This window comes from Excalfactoria chinensis, chromosome 19, assembly GCF_039878825.1.
Source record: "Excalfactoria chinensis isolate bCotChi1 chromosome 19, bCotChi1.hap2, whole genome shotgun sequence".
NCBI lineage: Eukaryota > Metazoa > Chordata > Aves > Galliformes > Phasianidae > Excalfactoria > Excalfactoria chinensis.
Window position 1 is genome coordinate 2,807,688 of NC_092843.1, and position 23,248 is coordinate 2,830,935.

The following is a 23,248-nucleotide window of genomic DNA, read 5'->3' on the forward strand; positions in this document are numbered from 1 at the left end:
TAAGGTTGTTTTATTTGCACTTTCATTGCAAGGAGAAAGAATTTTATTTACCAAATGCTTTTCCCAATGCAGTAAGTTAGAGGGTTTCTCAATCAGCACATGGAACTTATGTATAAAAGACAAGAGGTTAAGCAACATTGCAGTGCCCAATGGACCATCTGGTGAACATTAGGATTGTCAATAAATCACAATGGCATCAGTTCATCAAGAAAATTCCATTTCAAACCACTGATGAAAAAAAAAGGATGGGAAAAAACTCACAAAAATTGGTATTTTCATCTTTTATAGAAACAGGAGCATTAAACAACTTTAATCTAATTTCACTTGCTTTATTGGTTCTCTTCTGATGACCACAAGGCTTCACATAGTGAATGTTCAGCCTTTTGTCTCGCACAGAAAAGCACAATGAAATAACTTGGTGCATCATCACAGGAGAAGCTCATCTTTCATTCTAGTCTTTTTCCTCACCATGGGTGATAACATAACAGAGGTTCTTATAGTCAAGATTACCAGAGACATCTGGAGGGAAAGCAGCAAACATCTGGTTGATCTGCCAAGCAAACAGGAGATAAGTGTTACCAACACGGGACTGCAGGACAGCAACAAGTACTGCTTCTCCTTTTCAGTCCAGTTCAGCTCCCTTCTGGCCTCATTTGTTAATTACTATGGAAAAACTTTCTGTAGTTTCAGTAAAACTGAAAGAGGAGTTAGGGCAAAACTACGTAACACAGTCCTGTTCAAATCAAAGTTCTGTATCAAATAGCTCTTCCTAAAGTCCAGATAAGCCCTGACTAAGTAATGTATTCCAGTCTGTACCCCAATCTGGTCCTGCCATGAACAAACTCCACTCAATCTTTTCTTCTGAAAAGAAAGTTCCCCTAAATTCCTCCCAGCCATCAGAATCCATGTTCAGTCTCACACAAACCATGAAGTCAGTGCCTCCTATCCCTCCTTTCAGAACTCATTTCAGATTTCAAACAAAATAACTCTCACAGAAATGGAAAACAGATCACAGTCCCCACCCAAATACATTTGAACTCTAGTAAATTCATTGCCCAGCTCACCATAGGAAGGAACAGCAAGAGATAGGCCATGCTTACACTTGGATGGAAGTCCAAAGAATCTGTTTGACTTTGGTTTAGCCATGGAACTATTAACAAGAGATGCTTTGAATTGTTCCTAATTGCTAAAGCTGGCATCAGCCTTCTCTCAGACTGGATTTGAGCTGTATTCATGCATTTAAAGAGGGGCAAATGCTGGAGAGACATCCCAGTTTTGAGTAAGGCAGAAGGTCCTTACCTCTTCTTGACTGAACCGGTCTGCTTGTGTCATAAGCATTTCTTTGATGCTGTGCAAATAAAATGAAATAACCTGATTAAAGGGTGATAATGGCACATGACAATTCAGATGGCGAGGTCCTTCCTGAAGTTGCATGAAAGGAAATCTGTGTGACTGCATAAATTGGAGCTGTTAATCCTTATATGATATTGTAAGAGATTTTCTGCGGGCACCCATCAGTGTCAGTGCCTCGCTCTGCCAACTTATTTTGCTTTTGTGACATTTTATAGAGGTTTAAAATTGTTTCAGGTTATTACTCTAATTGTAATAGAGTAATTTTTTATGCTTATCTTAACCTAAAATGGTACATTTTCTCACTTGCTCTTTAAAGTTTGGATCACTTAACAAAACCAAAAGAGAGAATATTTTCTGTAAAATCTGAGGATGAAAGGAACAGAGCATGAAATAAGAAAGAAGACTTGAAAGAGAACTCCAACAGCTATTCCAAATCATCATCTGAGAGTCCCTTTATTTGCATGCAGTTATTCCCAGAGGAGACTGTGAAACTGTGTGAGACCTGTTGTATTTCACAGTGCAAGATCTTGATCTGGAGTTACAGAACTGTAACAAGGAGCTTATCCACACACAATCTGCATTCTATGCAATTGCATCAAAGAGAATATTTTGGGGACAGATCCTCAGCTGATTTACCCTCTGTTTTCAAACCCATTGTAGAAACTCAGTTAAACATGTAATTTTTTTAAACCTAATTGCATAGGTGAATAGGAATGTCAATCCAACCCCTTTGGACAGAATGACTGCATCACTTATTTGGAAGGGTAGAAAGAGAAAACAGGAAAAGGAAGGTTCTGGGTAATGTATAAGAGCCTTACCCACAAGGCCAAGCATGGAAATATTCTGGTAAGTTCTGGAAAATACTCTGAAGTCACAGAGAGCTTAAGATGCCCTGTATGTTTTCTTTGCAGTACTTTCCCATGCTTCTCACTTAGCAAAGTCTTTCTTCACCTCTTCCTCTCATATTGCCATTTCTGTCTTGTTGTGCTGGTATTTGTTATATGACTGCATTTCTTGATGTGGAACTCCTAAATGATCACTGGATGGGGGAACAGAGAGGTGATTCTCATCGATGTAAATTGATCATTGGATGTATGTGTGCTGGAGCAAAACAGCATCAGTAAATATAAAAGGAAGTGTGATCCAGGAAGGAGCTTGGTGAATAGAAGGAAGCACTTATAGCACTTTTGTTAGAAGTCACAGTAAACTTCATCAGAAACAGGACTGAATTAAAAAGAGATCTGGGCGTGATGTATCTTCTACTTACATGCTTGAAGTATTTAGGGGAAAAGATCAAATATCTAATTATAATGTTCTGATGCATAGCCCAGCAGGCTCTGGCACACTCACAAGGAAGAAGGACTGAGTTAAGGATCTATGCACATTTTCCATTATTTATTTTATAGGGAAATGAACGCTCACCATTTCCAAAGCAAGAGATTATGAACTTTTTTCTTTCTTTATGTATCTTGTTTTCTTTTTTAAAGACTACTTGTTTCTAAAAAAAAAAAATAAATTAATTAAAAAAATCAAAGTCTTCTGTGCAAAAAGGATTCATTTGCCTTGTTGTGGTTGTCTAAATGCTATCTCTTGTCCTGCCTGACTACAATTCCTTCTCCAGTTGTGAATATTTTGTTGCCTCCTTGTATTTTCAAAACATTTTCCCTTGTAAAAGCTCTGGGACACTTTGTTATTCCCCTGGGATTTCCCTTCACACATTGTTTTCTCTGGAAGAAAGCAGGTGAGTTAGAGCAAGCAGTGCTCTGCAGCTATGATGAGAAATGTTCCCAGCTCAACCAGAGCAATCTCCAAAGAACCTGAATGTGTTTATGCTCTCTGGGTCCATTTTCATCTGGTACAAATCTGTAAAGTTTTATTGGCATCAGCATTAGAAACAGTTGATGTTGGCGTGACTCACTTTGTCCAATGAATGGCATTTAGAACTGAATCATCTAACCTTTCCAAAAGCAATGCCAGTTTATACCAGCTGAGAATCTGATCTAAAACGCTTTTTCTTTTTGACATCATGCTAGAGGAAGGACTTTATGTGTGGTATAATGATGCAGACAAACATAGTCTGTCATTGAATTTGGAAGTGAGTTATAAACTCCCGAAGCTTCTGGAAAGGTTAGAAGGCTCCATCCCAGCTACCATCAGATGGACTAAGTGAGTCATTTCCAGACTGGAGGTGAAAACACGCAGAGGGAAGAGCCATAAAAATCCCCAGAAGGATGTTAACTCCATGGACATAAAAAGAAGTTCTGATTAAAAGGTCAGTGTGACTGTTTTAGGAGAAGAACATTCCAGGAGTATTATTTCTTTTTCATATGGAGAAATATTATTTATTAGCATTAACTGTCATATTGAAAGGGCTGCATGAGCCAACGTAAAAAATATTTCAAAACCTTCAAATGTCTAAATTTTGGAAGCAAATGAATAGAAATTAAACCTCAAAGACATTCATGGAATTGATTTAATGGTTTGCTCTGTAATGATCAACAATACCCTCGGGTCTAATAAGTAAACATTATGCTCTGTTGTGGTGATGAACTGAAACAATTGTCTAATGTTAGCAGTGTAATGGGGGTGGGAACAAGGTTGACCTTTTCCATTAAGTTAAAAAAAAAGTATTTTTCTCTCATCTTCATTTTGGAGTGTGATACTGCATTCCTAATTTGCCCCAAACTCCAACTGACTTCCAGCATCTGAGGAATGCAGAACTGGATGCAGGGTGGCAAGCTGCACATTTTGTATGCGGGACATTGTTACAGATAGTGGTGGGAAATGCAACATTTCATGGGTTTTGTATCATCAGAACATTGTATTTCATGGTTGTGATTTCACTACCGTGTGATCTGGCCTATTAGACAGCAGGCTACATTTTATTCTGTTCGTGTTTGAGTCGCTTCTGGTGTGTTACCAAGAGCGTTCTTCCCATGCTATTTGATAACATGAACCTCAAAGCTATCAGAACAACTGTTAACCCTCTGTTCCTTCCTGTTTTTTACTACATCCACTTGTTGCATCTTGATTTAATTAATGTGGGTGTCCTTTAGTGAAAATATTGTCTCTTAGCTTTGCTTTTTCACACTGCTTACCATAACATGGACTCCAAAATATCCATAATAGGGCTCTCCTACCCACAGGGAATTAAGTGCCAGTGTAATTAAAAAAAAAGCCATATTGGTAATGGAAGGAAATACTGTACATGATTTTCCTACCTTTAACTAACTTCATGAGACACTGATAATTGCAGGTTATGTACTGGAACACTCCACCTCAGGTGTGCTGGTGACAGGCTCAGTTTTCATTTACCTTATTGTGACATTAACAGAGTTCTTTGATGCAAATAGGATTTTCTAACCCATGGGTCCCTAGTAAGATTCTTGCACAAATTATGCTTTAGCAAACTTACCTGAACTGGCTGCCACAGTAATGGGATAGTCCCCAAATTCACCATGGTATTAGGGCATGTGCATAAATCAAGGCACATAAAGCATTTCACCAGGGCCATGGGTCAGGATTCCTCATACACTGCCCTGATTTGATATCATTTATCTCATTTACCTGAATGTCTGCTCACACCATTTGGAGCGTATAAGAAGGATTTACATTTGTGCAATTAGCACTTCGAGTCCTTTCACCCCACTCTCTTGGTTTAACAGGTTATGAATACAAATGAGGTCCTGCCTCCTAATTTAAATAATAGCTATATTGATAATAGTTGCCATATTATTTATAGCATTATTTGCTTTGGCTCTCAGCATATCTAGTGGAAATTTACAGTAAATTCTTGTCTAGAAGCAGAAGGCTCAAACAGTAAACATATAACAAGTAAAATGTTGTTACTAAAACCACGGCCCAGAGTTAATTAAATTGATCACTTTTTAAAAAGGGGGACTAGATTTCCCATTTCAGTGAAGCGCTCTGACAGTCAGGCACCAGACATTCATTTTATTTTTACATATGGAGTTAATCTACAAAGAGTCATGTGTTGATTTATATCCAGACCTTCAAAAAAAGGCTATCTAATGGCCTACATGTGATTATATTTCCGTTGCCTCTTGCAACGTCTGAAGACAATAACATCTCTTTTTAGTATACAAATACATTTGTACAATAGTCCAGTCTTTTTAACTCTGGCTTACAAAGCCTGCCTGTCTCTTAAAATACTGTGAAAAAAATATATAGCTTTTAAGGAGTTCTTTAAACTTGTGATATTTATTATTATTAATAATAATATTTTAAAAGACCTTGAAAGAAACTTACTAGTCTGCCTTTATGTGGCCTTTTCCTTCTGGGTCGAAAATCTTAAAAGCATTCAGAATGGTTTCTTCTGGGTCCGTGCCTAAAATTAATGAAAGATAATTTAGGAGCCTGGGTTATCTATATCTGCTGAATACTTGCTATGTAATAATTGCATTCACTGGAGAACACAGCGAAATGGAGAATTCTGCAGTTGTAGGTTTGCAGACAAAGGTTCCTTAAGTCGGCAGCATTTGTCATGTCAGATAAACAATAGAGGTGAATAGTTCAGTGCTCAGAAGCTTTAAAATAATAACTCATATATATTCTGTGTCTGCAGGAGAGAAAACTTCCAGGAACTGGTCTCCAATATCACTACCCAGAGGATTAGTGGCTTTCAGAAATGAAAATATAACAAACTGTTTCCCTCACTGGCTTCCTTTAATCCTGTACTGAATGTTCCTTGCAAAAACACTTTTTGATGTTACTTGTTCTTCACTATATAGAGAAGAGCTTACTTCTCTCACTAAATAGAGCTCAACATAGAATCCTTGTATCAATGGAATGCAATGGAAGCAGGATGATCAATGTGAAATGGTAACCGTCTCTTACGTTCTGTAGCACACTTCCACTTAAGCATCTCTTTACAGCAACACAGTAAGTGTTATTTGTATGAACAGGATGGTTTAAAGCACTGGACTGTGGCTCCAAGACTTTGCCTCTGCTTATAGCTGGGCCACAAACTTTTGGTATAACTTTAATTTCTCTGTTCCTCTGCTCTCAGCAATAAAGTGAAAGTAAGAGTCTTCATTTTCTTTCATTCTTTATCTGTCCCATCTATTTAGAGTGCAAAATAAATCAATAAATAAATAGATAGATAAATAAAAATGCATCAAAAATAGCTTTCACAGTGCCTTTATCTTGACTGGGATTTTTGGCTGTTCTATAATACTGTAGATTCTGTATATAGATTATATATAATATAAATCATTCATAACTTCAGGAAACCAAATTTACAGGCTGGTACGTTGACACATGAAGTTATTTGGGATACTGAAATGGTGAAAATGTGATATAAAAACAAAGGGTTAGTACCCAAAGAATCCATTACTATTTAAATTTATGTTGCAAAGTTTGATAGGGAGAGAACCAGAGCAGAACCCAGGCATGATTCTCTGATTTAACAGCTCAACTATATATACTGCTGACACCTCCTGGGTTTTCTCTGTAATCATAAGGATTATTAGTAGAATCTTAGTAGATATGATGGTCATTGAGCAGAAGTCTATATGGGCTCCTTTTGGTCATACACTATCCACATATATCCTTCTGCCAGTTTAGATGCAGTGTGTTCATTCTACAATGAATAGATAATCAATATAACGAGCACTGGAACTTAATGAGAGCTTTGGTTGTTCTGTGAACAGAAACTTTTTCCATCTCTGAGGACAGGTCTGCATTTAAAGTAGTCACCACTGTGTGGGGGATTGTTTTTTTCCTCCTTACTGTGTTTTACATTTTCTGCTCTGTCATATCCTTGGACTTTGGCTTTGAAGAGAAGCAATGCAGCAGGCATTCTTTATTGATTAGCTGGTAAATAAAGTGGTTTCTTTGATGTGCGGCATCTCTGTTTTCTGTACAAATTGTATTATTCTGACTCCCCGTAGAAACAGCTCCATGTGGTTGGCATTAACATAAACTGAGTTTTGTTAGCTGTTCATCTGGCATCATAATCTCTACATACAAAGCTAAAGCTCATCCGAAAAAATCCCAGCTTCCCCTTTATGACAGAAATCAATTATAGCACAACAAATTTTACTTAGAAAGCACCTTTCACCAAATTCTCTGAGTGGTACTTAGCTAATAAAGAGCGTTGCAAAATTGCCATATCCACTTCCTCTAGCCTTTTTTCCCTTTCTAATTGCACTACAAAGGCTCTTCATCCCAATTAGTTTTGATTGGGAATGTGCAGTCTTTTGGCTCTGCTTCCTTTGCATGACAAACCCAACCAGAAGGGCATGACAAGCACAGCTGTGATTTTCCCTTCACCAAATGGAAAGAACAAAAACCTTTCTTCTCTTCTAGTAGCCAACAGGAAACCTGCGAACAAGAGGGGCATGCTTTACCATTCACCTTCCTGTGCTGGCACCGGTTTCAGGCCACACAATTGGCAGGGTGAGACTCTACCAGCTTCAGCAGTCATAAGAGGCAAGAGGGAAGAGGGGGAAGGAGGAACAGCTCGCCTCCATGCTCCATGAGATCATAAGCAACACAAATATGCAGTAATGTGAAGCAGGGCAACCCATCAGAAACAGCTGTGTATCCCAGAAGGAAGATCACGGAGCAGGGCACTGCCTGCTTTGCAGGACAGTATCCAGAATGTAAAGGTGTGGGTACCACTGTGGTCAAGATAGAGTGGTATCTGGGTAATACAGTCCACTCCTCAATGTCAGTCTCTCTTACAAGGGTAGAAAGCCCTTCTTTGGAACTGTACTCAGTAGTACAAAGCCAGAGGCAAGCAGCAATACAATAAACTTTTGTTTTATTTTAAAACCTTTTCGTGATCAGATTTTTCAAATTTTTTATGTATTTTTTATTTCTCTTATCTACATGATTTTTATCCCAAGAAGGAGAAAAAGAGTAGCAGTTATTCTGCAAAATCTTCATTCAACTTAAGCCAGTGTCTTAATTACCACTGACCTCAAGTGAAAGCAAGCCTGGGCTGCTATGTTACTGATGTAAGAGATAATGGGGGATACCATGATGCTGCTTCATGCCCTGTAACTACAAAGATGGTGCAGAGGTCATGTCTGCATAATGAGCCAAAGGAGTGCAGAAAAGTTTTTCATAGAAATGCTGATGACAGTTTTAAACCATCTAACACTGGGAGGAATATCAGCGTAGTGTGAGCAACAGACCTCAGCCTGGTGAATAACTTCTGCAGCGTGTCCAGGCAGCCATGATTTCATTACTTTCTAGACCTCAGCTCGCTACTTCCATGTTAGCTTATGCAAGCTGAAATCACCCCTTTGATTTGTCCTCTGGACCATCCCTCTGCCTTTTCATACTTCATCTCTGTCTGCAAAAATGGAGATCACTCCTTGCCTTTAAGCGTTGTTCCGTGGATACATTATTATAATTTGCAAGGTTCTGAGATATTTCAGTGCTGAGCATCTTTGACAGATACCTGTCCAACCCCCCAAAGGTACTTACCTTTCAGTTTTTCCCCAAACATCGTAAGAAAGACAGTGAAGTTAATGGGACCTGGCGCCTCCTTCACCATGTCTTCTAGCTCTTCATTCTTGACATTCAGACGACCTGCAGCAGAGATCATTTTTCATAATAAATCCCAAATTGTGTTTCAAAAAACAATTCCCATTCATCTCCTCCCACTGGGGAGCTCAGGGCTCTGTGTAACTTCACTAATAACATGGTGGAACACAAATCCAGAATCCTCCAGTGCATTCTGAGGTGGAATACAGATCAAAAGATAGAAAAAGGAGTAAGAGGGATAAATGATGCAGACCAGGCCAGCAGCAGACCAAAGAAGGGGCTACTTTCAATTAAATTCTTTTTCATTTTATTTGTTGTTGTTTTTTGTGTGCTTTTTCTTTTAACCTCAGGTGAAAAACAGACTGTGTTGATATTAATATAGCAGAGTTTAAACGTGACTGATGTGGATCCAAAGTCTCAGGCTTTGCCCTCCTGTATATTGAGATGTCGAGATGAGTAGAGAGCAAATGGATGAGTTGAGAGTCCTATTCCTTCCCCAACACTGCACTGGACTGTTGAGAATTTAGAATCCAGCATCCCTACTCAAACTGAGTGGTAATTTGCTGTGAATGTACTTTATAAGCATTGAAGGGCTTCACTGAACATGAAGGATAGCAGAATGTGGCCTTAAGAAATAAATATTTCAGGGTAACAGTAGCTAGAGGCCAAAGTTTGCAAACTTCTTTGTCACAATAAAGAGTTCAGGAGCTTCTGCTCTTTGCACTGACTCTACAGCAGTCTGATTCCACCCCAGGGAGCACTAGAGATTCTTATCAAACTCTTTTTAATAAGATCCAGATGGCAAAAGCCCAAATGCCTACATCACTGTTCAAGCCTCAAATGTTGCAACACGGATACAGCTTCATGTTAGGGCTCATGAGCATTCTGATTTTCCCTTTTCTTGGGAAGTTTTTCTTTGATATGCTTGATGTTATCAGGTTTGTAATGCACATGAAATGGACAGTACCTAATCTCATGACATGCACATTCCACTCCACATCAACGCACAGCAGCACGAACCTCACATGAAGTCTTCCTGCTTTAGTGTGGGCAGAGGGGCAGTTAGTCCATGACAAGAACGTTAATGGGAAGCTATTCCATGACTCCTAGATAAAAACGGTGCTGCTTGTGAAGCCTGGCTTCAGAAGCAAATCAGAAATGCCTGGCATGGACCCCGACTTGGGTGGGCTTTTCATGAAATAGTTGCAGGGGAGGGATCAGTGCCTTTGGAGAGCTGCCAGCTGCACAGCTCTGTAGCACCCGCCAGTGAGTCCCAGAGAGACCTTCGTTTAGTGTCTGAAAGAAACTGCTCGGGAGATTTTCCAGCTGGAGCTCCATAGTCAAGATAGCAACTACCATAAAGGAAGAAGATCAAACTGAACAGGTTTCCTTTTGCCTTCTGTACCTCATTATTTCCCCAACTAATTCAAATACAAACCACTGTTTCTTTAAGGTATTTAATTATTACTACCAGCTTACCTAGAGCAGCAAATGTGTCTCTCAAGTCTGCTTTGTCAATAAAGCCATCCCTGTTCTGATCCATGATGGTAAATGCCTGTTGGAAGAACAAAGGCTACTTATTGGCATATTGCATGGAACAGTGCTACGGTCACATGCTAATAATACAGAGTGTTATGCTGTAAAGAATATTTAACATCCTTTGATTCATCCACACCATGCCACATCATTGCACTTTCCTCACTTTCAACACATTGCTGTACCTTGGCAAGGGGCTTAATTAAACCCACCCAAACTTCTTACTAAATTAATGCTCAGTGCAGCATGCAGCTGGGCAAAGCCAATGCTGACAGCTCCTGCCATTCGGGCTTTAACCCATAAATTCTGAATTAGAAGCTATTTCTGTGTTTTGTTTGCTTCCCGTATCGCCTTCCTTTGCTCAGCTATTATATTCTGTAAAACATTTAATTATTGTAAATAGTTTTCTGTTGTTAAGAAAAAGTCTTTTTCCTCTGGGCTTCAAGATGATCCTTCATACACAGACAGCTGAATTTCCAAAAGCGCTGAGAAATGTAGGATTCACAGTACTGTTTATTCACAGTTTATTTCCCTTTTCAATAAATTGCATCCATCAGCCTATATTCTGTGCTCTGACTGACCTTGATGCTTGACCTTAAATATTTCTTGTCAGGCAAAATTTAGCTTCTGATAAAAATCAAACATTCCTTTTCCAGACAGCTAACTGCTTATCTGTCCATCTATTTACCTATCTGTACGTCTGTCATTTGCTGCTATCACACTTCTAATGTTTCATTGATTTTGAAAGGTTTTAATGACCTGAAATTCCCCTGGATATACTATGGGGAGTATCAGCAGAACCAGGCACATCTCTGAAGCTGGTTATCTGTCAGATGTGCACATCAATATGAGCGTGTATCTTTACAATGGGATTATGTTTGTTCCAGGGTTATTATGAAAATCAGCCAGTTTTTCAACCAGTCCACTCAAGTAACTTTTGGAGTCCACTGCTCTACAGGATGCATCTCTTTCCGCAATTGTATTGAAAGCAACATATCTCCAACCAGTTTGATCTCCAGTTTCTTACAGAGCCCCACTGCTCACATTCCAGTCTGCCGTGTGGTAACTTGCAGCATGCATGTTCCCAACCCTTCACTTACCTGCCAAGCAACCACCTAATAAAAAAATCAAGCTCAACTCTTTATTGTTGAGAAAGCATCCCCACAATTTGGAAGAAAGAATGAACTGCAAAGACCAAAGCAGAGCCCAGCAAAATCATGGAAGAGGAGTGTCAGGCATGTATCTTAATGAGTGAAACTAATGTAAAGAGGTGATGCTGATACATCATTTTCTAGTGAGCTGGCTGAAATCTGTGTAATACTGTTCTGATAAAAAAAATGACTTATCAGACAAAATGTATTATTTGTTCCAACTAGGCAGTCTTTAATCATAGCGTGGCCTTGATTTTTAACTGCCTTGTGACTTTGCCATTATTCCACCACTACTCTCCCAGAAATGTTCTAAGTAGCATCTTACTTAGAGTAGTTCAAAAACAACCAACCAATTGCTTTTTCTGATGGCAGGTCTTCAAGCAGTAGTCCCCCAGAGGGAATGAAACTGGAAGTTCCTAGGATGCTGGCAGCGGTGGGAGAAGAGCACTAAAAATATTCCCATTAAATATGGGGAAATTTTACCTGTCCCATATTTACAATCCTTTGTAATCCTCCGACAGTTCTTTTGGTCTCATTCACCACTGAGCTTTACTGATGAGAATCCTCATGAAAAGTAAAGTTGAAATCCACATACAGCAATTGAAACAGCAGCTATTTATCAAATTGGGAACTGCTTTGGAGATGTAAGTTAACAAAAAAATGAGGAAAGAAATAATTTAAAGTTACAGATCTGTGGAAAATGAGATGGTGCCACTGATATTTAAAATGCCCATTTGAAGAAAAAAGGGGAAAAAAACTCATCAAATTATTTGTTTTTATTTATGCACCAGCTCATAAACCAGCTAATTAGGTTTGCCTCATCACAGGTACTTGATCAAAGAATCCATAAAGCATGGAATACCAATTCTCCGGGAGCTAAAAGATGCTCAATTTGTTAACCTCAACACATTGCGTTATTTTATGGGCATTTATGGAGAAAGTTGGCTGAGGATTTTCTGGTATTTTGGTTTCTAGTTGTGGGCAGTATTAGATGGGCACAGAATATTTCTGTTACCACTGTGGAACAGTCCAGGAATTAATGACCTGATTCAACACATCTCCATTCAGGATAATACTTGAGCACACAAGATTATTCGTATTTAAAACAGCACTTAAACTTAACTCTAAATGTATGCCCAGGTATTTTTCCAAATCAGGGCTAAAGTGGATGAGATAACTTTCCTTTAGTAAGTTTTTCGGTGCTCAGGGTTTTTTGTAAGTAAGCCTGGAACTTGAAACGGGAGATGCAGGGAGAGACAGAATGAATAAAAGAAGGAATGAAGGAAAGAACAAACAAACACAGAAGGAAAACGATATACCAGCCAAAACCACAGAGATGATTCAGAAAACAACTGTGTGTTCTCTTAAAGCAGATGGAGAAATGAATAAGGATTACAAACAAAACCTATGTTATTCATTAGTAATGACAGGAGACTATAGAAAACAGAAGAATAGTGACCAACTTCTTTGAACTCCTGGATCTGGGTTTGTTCAAACATAGAGAATACATTGGAACCACCTTCTATCTTCTTCTTTGCCTTTTTTGGAGCCTGTAACACAAATAAGAAGATCAAATATATATTACCTTGTCTGTTTATCATGAAAACAAATTCCATCTTTTACAGAAGGTAAAATATATACAGGCACGTAATACAAGATGATTGTGTTTTGTGTTTTTTAATTCAACCCACAACAGATATTCACATAGACAAAAGTGGGGTAAAATATGCTTCTTTAGTTACAGCTGAAACTCTCACTGAGGCTTCCCACCATTCCCCTGCTCTAGCCTGGAACCTGGCAGTTTGTGTAAGGAGGGACATCTTGTCTCTGTGCTGTGTTAAAGAGGTGAGGGACCCAAAGTGTGACTCTGGGTATCACAACTGCTTGTTCCTTGGGCAGAAGCTCCTATGCCAGACCATGCACCAGAGACTACTGCCCCTCCTGTGCTGGCTTTGCAGAGCTCTGAACTATGGGAGGAGCAATGTAAGCTTATAATCTTAGAGCATGAAGTTTAATTCCCAACCTGTTATTCTTGAGAAATGCAATCAGTGCAGGTAAGTCCCCATACAAAGTCTTTCTTCCCAGGTCCCAAGTAGGGACAGGCAGCCAGACTCAAACATTAGGCCCTGCAAATTGACTTTGAAAAGCTTAAAAGTCTGCTCTGTCTGGACCAGCACCAAACAGATTCTTCCTATGTAGGAATGCCTTTTATATTTGGAGAAGAGTCTATATTCTCACACTGACCTATGATATCACGGTATGTTACCTTACCAGCCCATACATTTAGAATACTCAAGATAGTTATCATCAATAAAAGGTAGGGCCTGCTTTAATCACTGTTCTGTAGTCAGAAGACTGAGACACAGAAAGACTTGGGAGAGAGCTGTGATGTTATCTAAGAATCCAGCACTCACTGGAAATCAGTCAGAACCAGACATCCTCACATGTGTCTGAACAAGGGCCCAACCAGCTAACCTGCCCAACACAATGCAGTTTTTGTTTTCCAGTGAAGAACAGAACCTGTGATTCCTATGGATTACAGACACGTTCTAACCACAGCATTACCTTTACTTGGGGCAGGATAATGAACCACACCGCTGCCTTTTGACTTCCCTTCCAGATGGATTCTTTTCTTTATCATTTCTACTTTTACATTTCATCATCACAGTCCCACCCAATTCTCAAGTCATGGAAAATCAGTCTTAGTTAGTTTGGGCTATTCTGCATGGAACAGAAGGGAACTTTTGCTGTCTGTGAAAGTTCCAATTCAATACTGATTTCAAATATCCCAAGGAGCAGAGCAGCTCAAGGAAATATTCCCACCTGGCTCTGTTTGAAGTATACATTGTCTGATCAACTTAATTTGCCAGGCAGATTTCTGTGCTCAGCTCATTCTGCTTCAGATCCCAGGTTGAAAATTAGGGCTGTGGTAGACATTCACCCACATGTCCACACTCCAGACCTGTCAGTCTCTAACCTGCTAATGCAAAGCAGTCGAATCTGAAAATAGGAATGGAAATGAAGGGGGGAAAAAAAAGTGGTTTTAGAGAGGAGAAAAATAAGGACAGAATGCCACCACAGGTGTGGAAAAAAGAAAAGGTGAATAAGTGGATTATTTCATAAATGTAGAAATATTGATTTTGGAATAAATAGATTCCCTCCTCCTTCTCCATATGAACTAAGCGTTATTTTGAGCAGTAATGGGCAATCATCCACATAACATGAGGTGCCTGGTGGAGGTTTTCAGCACTTCCAGATTGACTGGAAATATGAAGGACAACCCTAAGTTTTTACAAGGCATTTGTTCCTCAAAGCATAAAGAAAGCAGATGCTACCCAGCAGAATGCACTGCAGGCTGTGTGGGGGAGCTGACCACACAGCCTCAGCCCTTGGGATGGGGCAGTGCAACCCGTGCTCCTGTATTCACGTAGCTGGTTATTACAAAGGCAAAACATGCTCTACCACTCTCATGCTCTGCTCTGCTGTGACCAAATACAGCATCCATTTTCAGCATGACAAGTATACCCCATAGTGGCAAGCAACCTGCATCCTTCTGAACTGGCACTGCAGTGAGGAACAGGAGGCTCCAGCTCCAGGGTTTGTTCACTTTAAATGCCAAACATCGGCAATGCCTCCATCATTCCTCACTATCATTATCTGTCAAAAACAGATCAACAAAAATAAAAGCACCCCAAACACTCAAAATTTCCTAAGTTAGCGAAGTCCTATTCAAGGCAAAAAAAGACTGAAGACTATCCAGAGAAATCAATCTCAGCACAATACTTGTTCAATGCTTCTCTCCGGTTCATCATTTCCAGGGCTGGTAAAGGAGATCCATGCCTATTGGGCTCAATCCATCTTTTGAAGGTCTGGCTGGAGATCTATTTACGATCCACTCGCTTGTAAAATGGGGCTGAGACCACCAAAACAATTCACAGGGTTAAGAAACAGCTGCCAGATGGAATGGCTTCAAGCTAAGTATTCTGGTATCTTGGATGATCAGTCTCCTCTCTTTTTGGATCTGCAGTACTGGAAATGTAATTTATCCACTCTAAAAATCTCGAATATTCACAATCACAGAAAGTGCAACTTGTTTTTTGTGGCTGATGGGTGGGAAGGCGGCTTTGAAGAGGAAGGCTCAGAGATACGGATGTGGACAGGAACTGAGAACAGCACACTGTCACTGCTGTTCTGGTGGATCAAATAAAAGGCAGCTCTAGGAGAACAGAAATAGGTCTCTGGTGCTGCCTGACAACCCCAAACACACCACAATGTTCTGACTAATAGAATCAGGACTCTTAAAGAATTATACAGTAAAAAGCAACACAGAACTGAGCAAAAGTAGTTTCTGAATGTCACAGTTTCATAAATTTAGTAGGTGACCTACAGAGGAGCAAGTGGGTGACTGATACATGATTGCTGCCTGCCTTGGTTTCCCCATTTGTAAAATGCAGAATGCACCGAGCAGCACTCTGTGATGATAGCAGCTCTATCTTTGCAATGTGTGCTTTGAGACTGACATACAAAACATGCCAGATGAGGAACTGAAGAGCCGGGGGTCCCCTGGGCTCAGATTCCAAGGCACAGCAGTGGGAAGAATGTTGCAACAACTGAACAAGCCTATTAATATTCCTGCCTGAGTGTATTAATCATCCCATTGTGAAGAAAACAACACTTCACTTTAGAAGAGAAACCGCAGGCTTGTTGCATATCACTCATTTGTCTTCCTAATGTTAGCACTCACTCAATTAGCCTGGATTTTAAAGGGTCTTTTTTTTTTTTTTTTTTTCCTTGTAAGATTCAGTTTGTTTTAGAAGCTTTGAATGACAAATTGAGCCACACCAAAATGTGGCCCCCCAAAAAAACTCCACTGCACCAAGCACTTGCTTTGAGCTGCATTTCCTTCTCTGCATTTCTCCTGTGTGGCTGCATCAGGAGACAAAAAGGACAGGGACAGGGCAGTGACATGGGCAGCAGAAGCCACGAGTGCAGGCTGCCTTTGCCTCTGTGAATGGAAGAGGAGGGATTCATTCTGTACACGATGCTGGGAGCAAGAGTGAGGTTTAAGTGCAGCAGAGTGACAAAATCTCTGATTTCAAAGTAACCTGCAAACAGAAGCAGTCAGGAAATCAGGTGATGTCCCAGATATCCCAGAAGAGCAGCGCAGCGCAGCCAAATGGCTGCAAAATGAAGAAGGTACAGCTGCTCCTCGCACGGTGCTCAGGTGTATGCAGATGCTCTTTTACCAGTGGCCACCCCTGCCCTGTGTTTGTGCCAAGCAGGAGCATCTCCTCGAGCAGATAAGAAGGGCAGCACTCTGCCAGAATCCACATCTTTGGTTTGATTTGGCTTGGAGAGTTCAGCTCCCTCTTTGGTCCACCACACCCTCAACCACTCAGAAAATACTCCAGGTAGGTGCAGGTGACACAGTTTGATATTCCTGACAGCCTAAGTTGAACCATAAGCAGAAACACTTCCCCTCTTGGCAACTTATTGTGTCTTGTTCCATTTTTTTTTTACCAAGGAGGGCACCAACCATTTCTGCTGATGGCTGAGCGGCTCTCCTGGGAGGGAGCTCCTCAGAGAAGCACAGCAGATACGCTATTAAGAGCCTGATTTTGTTGTCTTGTACCTCTATACAACCATTATGTGCTCATTCTGCCCAGGGCAAACTAGTCATAAGATACTAACAGCTTTAAACTGCATTGTTTCTCATTTTACACTTCCTTCCTTTGCAACTACATCTGTGACTACAGAGCAGACAGCAACATCCATCATCTTGCTCCGACTCCGTCCCCTACTGTGATCTGCAGTACGATGCTAACTCTGTGTTACCATTACTTCTCCATCCATCACGCTCTCTCTGTAGTTTTCATCTACTCTGGGACCTCAGTGCTGACATTTCACATCTCTGAGTTGTTTTCATCATCAAATCCAGCTTCTGGACCAAAAGTTACATCCTAGGCCCATCCAAAGGGTTTTTGGATTGTTGTTGCTGTTGTTGCAATAATTTACATTGTGTCTGCAACAAAGACCCCAGCTATGGAAAAGCCATAATATTTCAGTACAGATTAGGTTCCTTTTCTGACAGGTGAGCAGCATTTGGGCAGCCCAGCGCACACCCCTTGGGGAGCAGCATAACCTGCTCTAAGGGCACAATTTGCATTTCAAACAGGCAACAGCCTCAGATCATTCAAATAAAACCCCACGTTATCAGAGCTGAGAAACACAAGATCTTTTCATTACCTGCTCTGCACTCGCACCGATCCCTCCCTTCCCATCCTCGCTCCATTTCAGATGCAGTCCCAGCCTCCCACACATGCACAGACACACACACCTTTGATCCCTGCTAGATACAAAAATCTGTTGGCCCGCATCCTCCCTGCTTCCCGCTCCCGTGTGCTGCAGCATTCTCCTTTGCCCCACATAAAATCCCTTTCCAGTCTCCATTCTTCCCTCTGGCAGATGCACAGAGAATTCCGTGTGTCCCAGGAGCAGGAGAGCACCTCTCCAACTGCAGATTGCTCCACCCCTTGACCCAGAGCTCACCAAGCTCTTCCCCATCCAACAAACCTTTCCCAGCACCCCCACACCACCCTGCAGCCCCTCCCCACCCACAGACACACACACACTCACAGTCAAACACACTTTGTGTTTTCAGTGGGTGACATCAGCACTGCTTTGCAGTTTCAGTACAGGTGTTACATTCCAGCAGCAAAGCAGGCTGTTTGATCGGAAGGCCGTCTGGTTTGGGGTACTGGTTGCCTCCAGCTTGCTGGAGCTATGAGGTATTACCAAGCTGAATGAAAACAGGAACATCTTGCACACCCTTCCCTCCCTCCTCCCACATTCCTCCTTTCTGTCCATGCAGACATTGCTGACCAAACATCACCAAAATACCCTGGAATTAGCAGAGAGCCGCAGACAGAGCTCAGGACTGCGCTCCATCACACTTGTGTGGTCTGCTGGTGTTGGAAAAATGCTCTCCCTGAACCCTGCTTCTCCCATTCTCATCAGCCCTGTATGTCAGAGCCTGGTAGCACTGCCTGACTTGTAATTATTTTTTACTATGCTGCTTTGTCTGCACTAATCCTTTGAAAGTAGCTTTAGTGCACATCTGAAATATTATGATGCTATAAAACCTCTGTAATATTTATAAATCCCATAAGACATCATAAAGAGAGGGGAAAAAAAAAACCTCCCCACAGAGTTCATCTAGCATAATTACATATACATTTCCCTCTGATTAATAAAAAATGATCACTTCCTTATGTAAAGATATTCTTCAGCTTTCTTTCATTTAAGGCTATTTCTTTCTTTCCATGTTAAATCTGTTTCATGTGTCCCTGTATAGTAAGGTACCTCAGAAGATATTTTCCCAAAACAAAAGGCGTGATGAAAAGAACCATCACAGAGAATCATCAGCTGAACTGGGAGTGAGGAAACAGAACAGTCTATTGCTATATTGTCACATCTCCTGATTTCACCACAGAAGGTCCTGAAATATCCTCGAACATCAAGCAGGCTGTGTGTCATCCCTCCAAACAGAAGGGAACTAGGAAATATATATATTTTTAATAAAGAAAGAGAGAAAGAAAGGAGGAAGGAGACCCAGCACTTCTTACCCCCCACCTCCAACAAAAGGGCTGAGACCTCACTGAATCTGATTAAAGGGAAGCCTGAAAATACACAGATGGAGAGGAGGACACTGTCCATTTCTTAAACAGTTGTCAAGGACATGACTGGTGACTGTTGTGCTCATGGCACAGCCATTTACACTGGGCTTAAAGGCTGAGTCTAGATCCTACTTCTGTGTGTATAGTATTAAAATGGCTTTGAATGGGGTTTTATCCTGTTCTCAGATCACATTCTTCACCTGGTTAAATGGGATCAGGTTTGAACTAAGTTTTGAGAAACGGTTTCATATACAACTCCCTCTCCAGTGTTCTCCAGAATCAACTATTCCTTAGCCTGAGGGAGCCACTGGGCAGCATTACTCTAAGGCAGTCTGAAAAGGACCTGCAAAAAGGAGAAAATAAGAGAAAATCACCAGCTTTTCCTTTCCTTTCTTTCTTTCTTTTTTAAAATTTTGGAGTCATTCCTCTGAATTTGCAGAGGATGAAGATAGAGCCCAGCCTGCCCCTCAGGCTGGAATTCTTTGCTCCTCGGAATCACATCAAATGCACCTTTGGTGCAGAGGGGCTGTTTGAGTGTGATCTAAAAGCCAGCAGTGAGCAAAGCAAAGACAAAGAAATCTCTGTGGTACTTCCTATTTCTCCCTCATCTCAAGAGCTACACAATTAAAATTAGAGAAATATCCCTTACTCTTCCCATCACGCCATAGCAGACCTTAGCACTAATTAAGGCCAGCCATGCCAATCATCAGTAAATTAGCCTTGGAAAGAGGTGCACAAGCTCTTCCCTTCATCAGGCGCATCTGTGTTCCTTGCCTTACCCATTGTTAAACACACATAAAGTCCTTGGAAGTTCACAGCTCACTCGATGGGATGTATCTTCATTTTGGATGTGACATTAAGAAAGAGATGTCATGGGGTCCAATGTGATCATTACTGCTCTGTTAGAACTGTTACGGTCAGAAAGAAATACAGAGAAATAAAATGACAGACATGGAAAGAACAAAACCTACCATGCTGCTGCTTCTCCTCCTGTCCCTTCTCCGCCAACTAGTCAGCCAGCAAACACAATGCCAATTGCCTCTTTATATAGTGTCACCAAGGAATAAAAATATGTCTGCTCCAAGTTTAGACAATAGATGTAAGATTGGAAAAGTGCAGTAATTGGATCCCAATACCATTCCAAGCATCTGTTCCATGCACAGCTTTAGCTTTCACAGAAATAATGCAGGAGATAAGAGTAGGCAGTTGGGATACAATTGTACAGTGCTCACAATGCGCTACAGCTGAAGGGACTTTCCCACCTACTCCTAAGTAATGAGCACAGGGCACGCACTGAAAAGATATTAAGTGAACATGGCACCCTGAAAATGTAGAAAGAAAACCACACTGCTTGAGAAACATGCAGAGGAAACGAGCAGTAAATCCTGAGCATTGAGAGGTCTGGTTGCTGCAGAGCACGGCGCAGCTCTCAGATAAATAACTGAGGTTCTGTACAGGGGCAGCCAGAACTGGGAGGCATTCTGGGCAGACAGTGCTCTGCAGATGCAAATAGAGAGGGGCAGATCAGGCTTGTTTTCCCAGAACCTATCCTGTATGTCTGAAATTCAGGACAAACCAGATGGAAAGCAATGGACTGAAGTACGAAAGAAGGATGTGCAGCAGTGACTGTGGTGTAGAGAGCGGGAGGAATCAGAAGGCAGCACTGGAGCCACAAGGGCTGTCTCCCAGGGAATGCACATGGACATTAATACATACACATTCCATCCGATTCATAAATCATTTATATCTGATTTATAGATAACAATGGTCCAGGACGTTAACCAGTTCAAACTGGTGTCATTCCACAGAAGTGAAATCATATCTCCTAACGGTCTAACAAGTGCCTGTGAGAATATCTACACAGGACAGCTGGTGCCTTAAAAACAGTAGCAACAACAGGAACGTACACTTGCATCAGAGTACATGAGTGCATCAATCACTGACCTCGGCTCAGAAAAGTTGTTAACCAATTAGCTGAACTTTGGGGCAGACATATGCTGAAGTATCTAGCAGAACAAAGACCTTGTTCTTCCTCCAGGTCCAGCCCCTTGCAGTGCTGTCACCTCTAATCTTAGATTTGACTGCATGCTCTTCAGGGCAAAGACTGTTTTAGCTGTTATGAAGTACCTTGAACACCTACAGGGATAATTAAGCAATAAATAAGCACAATGCAATAGCTCTGGTTTTAGTGAAATTGTCTGGGATACAAACTGGAAGTCAGCATAGTGCTCATTCTGACTTTCGTGACAGATTACCATTACCTGGTGTAACACAGCACAAAAATAAACCCCTTGCATCACTTGCCTGCAAATACCCACTGTTAGCAGTACCAGGTTTGTACATTATAGATCGGGTCTGGCAATCTGAAAAATTCAGAGCAAGGTTTTGGAAGGAATTCGTAGGGAATTTCACAGCTTTGGTGTAAGCAGCAGATACAGACTATTGCGCCCACTAATTTAGGTTCAGATCCTTCAAGTCTGTTAAAGATGTGCTTAACTTAAAGGAAGAAAGAGACCCACTGAAATCAGTCTAAAAGCTCACATACTGACATCCAATAATAAGGGTTTGTATTTTCCTCTAAGCCTAACAAGACAGCCAAATGAGCAGCAGCTTTGTCATTGAGTTCACTGGGCCCAGGATTCCATCCTGTGAATGTTGTGCCCTTTTTTGGAAGAACACTTGTCTTTTCATGCAGCCATTCCAGGAGTTTGTCCGAACCACTCTGTTAACAGATGCTCTGTGCTGTTTCTTTGGGAGTTTTGTTTTCTCTTATCTGCTGTATCATCAATCATCGTTATTGTCATCAATTTGTTCCTTAGTTTTCCAGCTTGATCCGCAGGCATTTTCCAATAGTGCATGTATTTTCTCCATTGATCTTTGTATTTTCACAGAATCTCTCCCTTAAATAAATTTTTCCTAGCTGTTTTTTAAATGACATGACATGATAGGATAAAACCCACACAGTACCATGCGTTTGTAATGTGGTGCAGTGAGAGAGCAGAGCCCTCTCTGCTTAGTCTATAAAACAAATCCACAGAGGAATTAAGGGAGACGTGCATCTTGGCTTTAAAGGTCTGCTTGCTTCTGCTACTGCCTCCAAATTATAGAAAGGCTCCAGACTGCAGAGGGGAGGGAGAGAAGAGGGGAATAACGTAGGGACTGAAAAAAGAAAAGCTTGAATTTAATTGCCCTAAAAATTTCAATCATTCAATCTGGTAATTAGAGAGCTGGCTGATTCAGAAGGCAATTTCATTTGGAAGGAAAAGAAACAAAAAAAAAAAAAAAGAGAAAAGGAAAAAAAAAAAAAAGAACCCAACAAGATAATTGATGCTAAGTGAATATTTTACCTGAAATATTAAATACCAAACTTAAGTCTGCCTCCAGGGCCCCTTCTGCTACCCCTTTTTGATCTGTCTTTCTACTTCTTTGTGTTTTCTGCTCACATGACTCAACAGAACAGGACACTCCTTTAGAAAATCAGATTGTCACAGGGATGGGCTTATTTAAACTCCATGTGCTGTGAAGGAGACAATATAATGGTTTATTAGTAGAGAAAATAATAACAGGAAGTCTCCTGAGATCCAGGCTGGCTGCAAAACTGAGTGAGGTTTTCCAGTGTGGAGTCTGTGGCCGTAAGGTTTGGTGTCCTACAGAGGGTAACAGCTTTCTATATGAATTTAACAAGTAAAGAGTAACAGCTTTCTTTATGAACTGAACAATGCTTGCCAGAGTGTTTCATTCTGAAGCCTCTAATGCTTCAAAATGCCACTTAAAAGTGGATCTCTGTGCTCACAGAGTGCTGTGGATGGCAGTGTCACAGGGGTCTGATTGCACACATCTCAGGATGGAAGCAGAGCTGGTTTATTGCAAACTGCTCCAAAGGAATAACTGCTAAGTCTGTAATATTTAATGGCCTAATGAACAAAGACGGCATCTTATATACATCCTGAAGGAATGCAGCATACCTGGAAATTAAGTAGAAGTTAACTTATGCTACATTTATAGATGGAGAAA

At 40.8% G+C, this 23,248-nt stretch overlaps 1 protein-coding gene across 1 annotated transcript; it reads right to left on the reverse strand.

Annotated features, from left to right (window-relative positions):
• Positions 1-451: 451 nt before the first annotated feature.
• Positions 452-13,057, reverse strand: MYL10 (myosin light chain 10). The gene is made up of 6 exons (XM_072353647.1): positions 13,022-13,057; positions 10,351-10,426; positions 8,812-8,916; positions 5,623-5,701; positions 1,300-1,348; positions 452-550 (listed from the first exon to the last, which is right to left on the reverse strand). Exons 1-6 carry the CDS (start codon positions 13,055-13,057, stop codon positions 452-454), a joined length of 444 nt encoding a protein of 147 aa, XP_072209748.1.
• Positions 13,058-23,248: the final 10,191 nt, after the last annotated feature.